Source organism: Agrilus planipennis, unplaced genomic scaffold (genome assembly GCF_000699045.2).
Source record: "Agrilus planipennis isolate EAB-ADULT unplaced genomic scaffold, Apla_2.0 scaffold294, whole genome shotgun sequence".
Classification (NCBI taxonomy): domain Eukaryota; kingdom Metazoa; phylum Arthropoda; class Insecta; order Coleoptera; family Buprestidae; genus Agrilus; species Agrilus planipennis.
Genome location: NW_020439100.1, coordinates 255,059 through 262,444, shown reverse-complemented (window position 1 = coordinate 262,444; position 7,386 = coordinate 255,059). Strand labels below are relative to the sequence as shown.

The 7,386-nt window shown below is 34.8% G+C and overlaps 1 protein-coding gene across 1 annotated transcript in view; it reads right to left on the bottom strand.

Moving 5' to 3' along the window:
- LOC108740765 (uncharacterized protein KIAA1109) overlaps positions 1 to 7,386 on the bottom strand; it is a 68,129-nt gene that overhangs the window by 44,475 nt on the left and 16,268 nt on the right. Inside the window, exons 17-26 of the mRNA XM_025977487.1 lie at positions 3,544 to 3,642; positions 3,128 to 3,404; positions 2,857 to 3,065; positions 2,526 to 2,791; positions 2,056 to 2,213; positions 1,809 to 1,989; positions 1,628 to 1,750; positions 1,368 to 1,559; positions 1,109 to 1,303; positions 430 to 1,049 (exon numbers count right to left, since the gene is read on the bottom strand). Of these exons, the coding sequence (XP_025833272.1) occupies positions 430 to 1,049; positions 1,109 to 1,303; positions 1,368 to 1,559; positions 1,628 to 1,750; positions 1,809 to 1,989; positions 2,056 to 2,213; positions 2,526 to 2,791; positions 2,857 to 3,065; positions 3,128 to 3,404; positions 3,544 to 3,642 (2,320 nt within the window). The remainder of the gene's footprint in view (positions 1 to 429; positions 1,050 to 1,108; positions 1,304 to 1,367; positions 1,560 to 1,627; positions 1,751 to 1,808; positions 1,990 to 2,055; positions 2,214 to 2,525; positions 2,792 to 2,856; positions 3,066 to 3,127; positions 3,405 to 3,543; positions 3,643 to 7,386) is intronic.

Sequence of the window (7,386 nt, the reverse complement as noted above, 5' to 3'; positions counted from 1 at the left end):
AAATACACCAGTATATATAACTATTTTTCATATGCCTGTTGATAACAGAAATGAATGGTCCCAGACCCATTTTTGACCCTTTTATCTGGTCCTTTTTTGTTTTAATAAAACCTTTTAAGTATATAGTGGTATATAGAAATATGAACCAACAACTAAAAGAATGTTAAAATTAACGCAAACATGAAGAAGACACAAAACGTTCTTCAAGAGTTTATCATGAAATCAATAAATTCATCCCATTACTAAAAATGTTTACCCTATCAGAATCCAAAGTTCGATCTTATCAAATTACTTCTCAACACGTTCACGAAATTGTTTTTTTGCTTTTTAGGTACTTTTCTAGATAGAGCAGGTTTTGAGTAAAATTTTTATGTAGGAATTTCTTTCTAATTTCTTTCTAATATTTTGAATGTTTCTGACTTACTTACCCACAATTCCAAAGCAGTTCCACATTCTACCAACCAAAAATCTACTGAGTCGACAGCCAGCCGACAAAATTTGTACTTCAGCTTATGAGGATCATACTGAACCTCTTCTTCTTCCTTATCAACTTTATCTCCGCCACCGGCCTTCACGGCACTCTTTTCTTTATTAATACTTTCACTGCGCTTTAGTTTTTCCGAATCACTTTTCCTCATACTTCTGTTAATCCTTTCAGCGAAATCTCCTTTGATCGATGCTGTTCCCGTTGCGGATGCCCCATGACCTGGATTAGACTTGTTTATCGATACAACTCCACTTCCTTTATTCTGTAAAAACTGCTGAATAGTTTGCTGGACATTTTGAGATATGTTCTGAGGAGTGACTTTGGGTTTCGTCGAATTCTGACATTGACTCAATGCAGAAATGTTTTTCGGTGAGTTCAACTCATTTTCATCATCATCGATCAGGAGTATCAACGTTTCCATGCTTACTATGAGGGAATAGAGTTGAGGAGCAGTTAATTTGCCAGTTAGTTTTCCCATTTGTGCTTCAAGAAGCCAAGCGTACTCTATAGTATCTTCATCCAATTGACATCCTATGTCCGAGAACATGGCGTGACCTCTCACCTAAATATGTTAACCAATGTGGTTTATGGTTCTGCGTGTTTTCAATTCAAAATACCTACCTGTAAAGCAGACAAAGTGACTTTTCCTTGACTGAGTTGTTTTTCCCTTGAAGGACGATTAATGTTGTCCGAAACGAGAAGTACTGACGGACTGACCAATAATTGCAATTCTGTTTGATCGTAACGTTTTTTCATTTCAAATCCAAAACGTTCGATCAAAATTACTGGACAAGGTGGATCATTTTCTGTACAATTCTATTCCAGTAAAATGAAAATTTAACAAATCACACCATTATCTATTTTTAATCATATAATATACCTTTAGCAAATGTGCTTGTACATCGTGCATAATTATTGATACGTCAACATCAAATGGTCTGTAATAACGATGATCGAAATCTTCTCTCAGTTCCAATGGAACAAAGTCAGCAGATTCAGCGTCTTTTTCATCGGGAGGAGAGTTGCTACGCTGCATGTCTTTGAACATTTGATCTTCCCCAAATATGTTTTCCTTTCAATCAAATATACGCACAAATTTTGAAATGCTATCTCAAAGAGAAAACTGTTATCACTACTCACTTTGAAATTCAGAAAGTTTCTTATGGCAGTGCCGTAAAGCAAGAAAACCGAAGGGCCTATCTCAAGCTCCACTCCTACCTTATCTGCTTTTAAAATAGTCGGATCGAAATGATGAGCGCCATCCTTAAGAAGTAAGTTTGTTATTTTTTATGATAGTTTCAAATGAATCAAATGCTTTTACCCCCGATGGCCTTTGAACTCTCAAATTGTGAGGAAACCGAATTGGAGACAGCAAAAGTTCTTCTTTCACTGGTGTTGAAATGTCAGCTTGGGGCATGGGACCCAGAGGTGGACATGGATGATACACGTATGAAATATTAATCGCCCCAATTGGTACCCACCAAAAATCAACCCATCCCGAGCTGTTTCCAATACAATTAATATAACAATATTTTGTTAATTTTGATACAAGAGCAAACTGCATTTACCTTTGATGACAGATGTTTCTCCATTTTGGTATTATCTCAGTCTTTTTAGTCATGGATCCATCTTTCGAAAGGACCTTAGCATTCTTTTGTAAGGATAGCATAACATTACGACTAGTGTGGAATTCAGGAATGAAAAGACTCAAGTCTATACTTTCACCCTATGTAGAAGGTATCGTTCAAATATATGATATACTATCGCCGAAAAGTTTGGAATATCATATTAAATGAAATAGGTACTTCATTAAATTGATAAATATGAACCAAAATGGTGATTGTTTTAATTTAATGTGGTATGTTAACATATATGCCTGTTATCAAAACAATCCAATTGCATGCATTTTTGACGAAACAGGGAAATTATAAAAGAGTCTCGGTTCTTAGGAAACTATTAATTTTGTTTAAATCAAAATTTATAAAGTATGCAATATCCAAACGTTTTGACGCCATTATGTTTGCTTTTACTGACTTACTTGAATGCTGAAATTGAGTGGCACAGTTTCAGGTAAAAATTCGTCAAAGGGAAGATCAAACGATAGATGTAAGAAATGAGCACAAAGGGCTAACTGAGTATGCTCAAGCCTTTGCCTTTGACCAACACTGCTACAATCTATCCAATTGTATTGATTAATTAATGTTGTCAATTCGCAATGTTTTAAAGTCAATCCCAAGCGCCAAGTATAAGGAAGGAAATGTAAAATATCGGGTCTTTGTTTTGATGCCCAGTCATTTACTAGATCTAATACATAAATAGAAAAGAAAATAGTTTTCATTCACTTTCTAGAAGATTTATGTTGTTCCTACCTTGAAAGAACCATTTGTGGGCAAATATCAAACTTAGTGATGCTTTACAACCGGTTAAATTCAATTCCCACAGCTGATGTTCGTTCCAAATGAGGGGGTAATGACATAATACACAAAATTCCAAAGTTTCACTTGACAATAAGTCTCTAAATTGTAAGCTAGTCGTAGATTCAAGATGGAGTAATTGTCCATTTATTTTAGTTGTAAAACTTGAGCAAAAAAGCAATTTCAATATGTACCTACCAATTGTAGTTTCATTAATAATAATTACCCATCTTGGTGAACAACCCATGGTATTGTGATTTCTAAATAGCTACCGGCTCCTACGTTAATATGTACCGCGTTAGTTTCCTTATTTTTAGTGAAAAGTATGTCGATTGTTGATTCATTTTGCAGTGATAATCGTATGTCGAAAGATTGCATTTGGCGCTTTTCCCCAGGTTTTGGCGTTTTAGTTATCTCCATGGGCAAATAGTCCGTAGGGTAAAAAAACTTGTACAAGTGCTCCCTTTGACGGTCTGCCCAAGGACCATAACTGAAATCGGTACCTAGAAATTGAAAATATTAAATTGAACTTAGCGAAAAAGGAAAATAAAAAATTCGATTAATTTATTCTTCGAAACGTATTAGTAAATCATGAGTCAAAAATTATTTATCAGATACTTAAAGTCGTAAGAATAAGAATACCTTTGCCACATTTAATATCAACCCCCCACATGGGCGGACTAGATTCGACAACATCTCCATTTGCTAACACAACATGGACAGGCTCCTCAGGAACTAGGCCTATAATTAGTTTTATTAGCTTTTTTTCAAATATTTGCTTTAAAAAAGNGTCTATAGTATTTCATTATTCTTTTAACATTGTGGGCTTCTATTATGTATGTATGCAGATAGTCGAAGTCATTAAAGGTAGGTCAATGTATCAGTGTAATAGGTCAGTATTATTGCATTGACCAATGCGTCAGTTTTCTTAGAGGCTATTTGAGACTTATTCTGGCCGGTAGGTAGTCCTGATCTAAATCTGTTTGACTTATTTATATGGGGTTGTATGAAACAGTGTATTAAACGCCAGCACAGAACGCTAATGATTTGCACGACCGCGTATGATCGCTGCAAATAAAGTAAGTCAGCTGTCGGACATCTTTGCACGATTCAAATATAATTTTTGTATTGTGCATACATGTTTCTGTGTGTTTACTGGCGTTGTAATATTTTTTTGAAGTGAAACTTCTTTTCGTTTCATGCGAGTTGCTATGTAACGAAATCATGCAACGCATTTCCCCCGCTGTCTGCCCCTATGTATGCTTAGATCTTTAAAACTACCCAACGGATTTTGATGCGGTTTTTTTTAAAAGATACAGTGATTCGAGAGGAAGGTTTATATGTATAATACATGCATAATATAGTAGAGAAACATTGACAATTTTAGAGGTTTGTAATGTGATGTCGTAAATGAACACATTTTTTTGCGCTTACATTGCAAACGCTGGCTGAACCCTACGAGATAGATCAAAATAATATACTACAGTACTGTACACCTTAGAAAGGTCTATCAAAAGTATATGGTATATGTCTACCTCTTAGGGATAACCCACAATAACCATTTTTAATCCTTTACTTTTTACGAGAAATAATCGCTTATTTACGAAGCGATTTTAAGCAATACAGCATTAATCCTTATCCAAATGATGGTTTGGAAATTTAATAAAATTACTGTTACCTATCCAGAGGATATTAATTTATCTACTACTGTTCACATAACGTTATTTTTTATCGCAATGGGCGTCTAAACATTTTTATTGCAGTCCCGTAGTAATAAGCTATTGATATTTACTGTATTAGTCGTTCCACAACTGTCACGGTTTACATTTACCATCGATGTAGCTGCTTAATTGTTATCGCATTTCCTCTACACGTTGCTAATTCACGCCCAGAGCCGGCTTCAGATTACAAATTCGTCTGGTTACTTACCATGCGATTCCTTATTGCATGTAGTTAACACCCTACTTATTTCAGAAACACCAAGTACACTTATACCTTCTGGGTTAAAATATTATTTGATTTTCGTTTAATATGATTCCAGTATTTACCAACATTGGGGGGAGAGGAATAGTCATTCTCTCCCCAATGTTGCATATTTTTTGAAAACCCGATTTTTCTTTTTATTATATAAAATTAACTGTTTTCCATACATTACACAATATCCATTTTCTTGACATTTACCTACTGTATTTAATTCATTTTTGATTCCTTAAAGAGGTTCATTTTTACTACTACTAAATGTCACTTTCCTAACAAAAATTAATTTATGGTAAACCAATAATTTATAAATGGCTACAATAACGGGAACAATAATAAAATATAAATACCTGCTTCTGGACTTCTTCGTCAGAAAGAGCCTTCTGATTGTTCAAGGAATGCTGGGACTCCGAAACATTAACGGATTTTGATTTTGCAGTCACAACACTGTCGCTGTTAGCTTCCTATAGACATAGAAAGAAAAAATAATAAGTGCATGCAATTTAACTGATGGACCTACTAAAGAATTGTTTATTATCATTATCTATTTATGTTAACTTTAATCACACTTACTGTACTCAATACGTCATCAAATTCTTCCGCGTGAGGTGTATTAAAATAGTCGACGGCTAATTTGGAGTCTGATATACTGTTTTTTGGTAATTTCTTGTTTTCTGGAACATTCAGTTTTCCTCTTTCTGAATGCAATTTTGAATCACTATCAAGTTTAACGGGTAAAACGGTGCAATAAGCTTCCACTAAACGAGAATAAGGAACATCCTTGCTTCTAAAAGTTTTCGATTATTTGTTTTGATTTTCGTTTTATTTTTTTCTTTCGAGGCCAATGTCCACGTAGTAAATAATCAGAATAAAGGGGCGTCAAAATGCATACAATTAACACAGGGTAAGCGACTCCTTTTGAAGAACAGTTTTGAGACAATAAGTTATTAAGTGTGCATTCAAAATGGCGTCACATTATTGTAGGGTACGCTACGGCAGCCATCTTTAAATTCGCATTTCGCTAAGCATCATTAAAAATGTACATCCTTCGACGAAAGTTCTTTTAAACTTAACGATAATGAGTTTAATTTACTATTATGCTATTATTTAACAAAAATTTTTTATTTATAAGTAACTGAGTAAAAAAGGCACTTTTATGCTCGCGAACGGTTAATGTACAATTAGAAAAGTATTGGAGCACGACGCTGTACGGGTGCGAAATATAGACAATCGGCGCGGCGGAAAAGAAATGGTTAGAAGCGTCCGAAATGTGGTGTTACCGGTGAATGATGAGGATACCGTGAAACGAGAAGGTTAGAAATAAGGAAGTATTAGAAAGAATAGGAGAACAGAGAATTCTATGGACGCTGGTATTCAGGCATGAGGGGCTAGTCAAAGACATATTAAAAGCAGAAGCAGGAGTGAAGAGGATAGACCTACATTACTGTTCACAAATAGTTAAGGATATGGGAAACTCAGGATAGGAAAGAGTGGAGGTGCGTGTCCAATCAGTCTTAGAATTGGTGACCTTATGATGACAAAGTAACTACTAATTAAACATTAACATTAACAGACATAATTTTTGCAAAATAGTACACACACAATGGATTTTATTCTTTATTAAGGACACTATTTCAGGTGCCTCAAAACTACTGTCAGTTTCTTTTGTAACTACTGTCAGTTTCTTTTGTAACGAAGTCATACCTGGACATTGGCCTAAAAGATAAAAATGTACTTACCTTATGGAAACAGATGAGAATCGCCTGTTCACTTTTCTATCAACTGACGATGAACCTTCTGCTTCAATATCTTCCTTTTTTCTTTGTTTTAGGAAAGAGTTTGTAGGGCTGCTCGAACTTCTAATGTTAGAGGAAGGAAACGGTTTTTGGTTGTTGGACGAAAAATCTTGTAATGTAATTTGATTTACGATATACGGTGGCGTTCTAAATATAAGAGACTCTGGATGTAGAATACTCTGACCAAAACCAAAATCTACACCAGGGTCATTTATACTGAAAAGTTAACGTCAAATTTAGAAAGTCCACATTTTTTATTAGTGGAATGATGCAGGACGATTTGATACAACCTCTTTGACAATTAAGCGTGAGAATCTATGTTCTTTTTTAATGTTCTTCTATATCTTCTAAATGTAGGGATGAATTACAAAGATAGAAGAGTGATACTTAGTTTGTATAAAGAGCAACAGGTAGTTAGTGAGCTGGGGATGCAACGTAGAGAAATAAATATTAGGAAGGGAGTCAGGCAGGATGAACACTGTCACCGCTACTTTTTAATCTATACATCGAAGACGCCATCAACATCATTAAAGACAGTACAACTGTAGGGATAGATGTGCAAGAGCAAAAGATTAGTATGCTTAGATTTGCAGATGATATAACAGTATTAGCATCTAGCAAGGAGGACCTAGAGATAGCTTTAAATAAAATGGAAGCGGTACTGACAGATCAGTACTGTATGAAAATAAATAAAAGTAAAACTAAAATACTG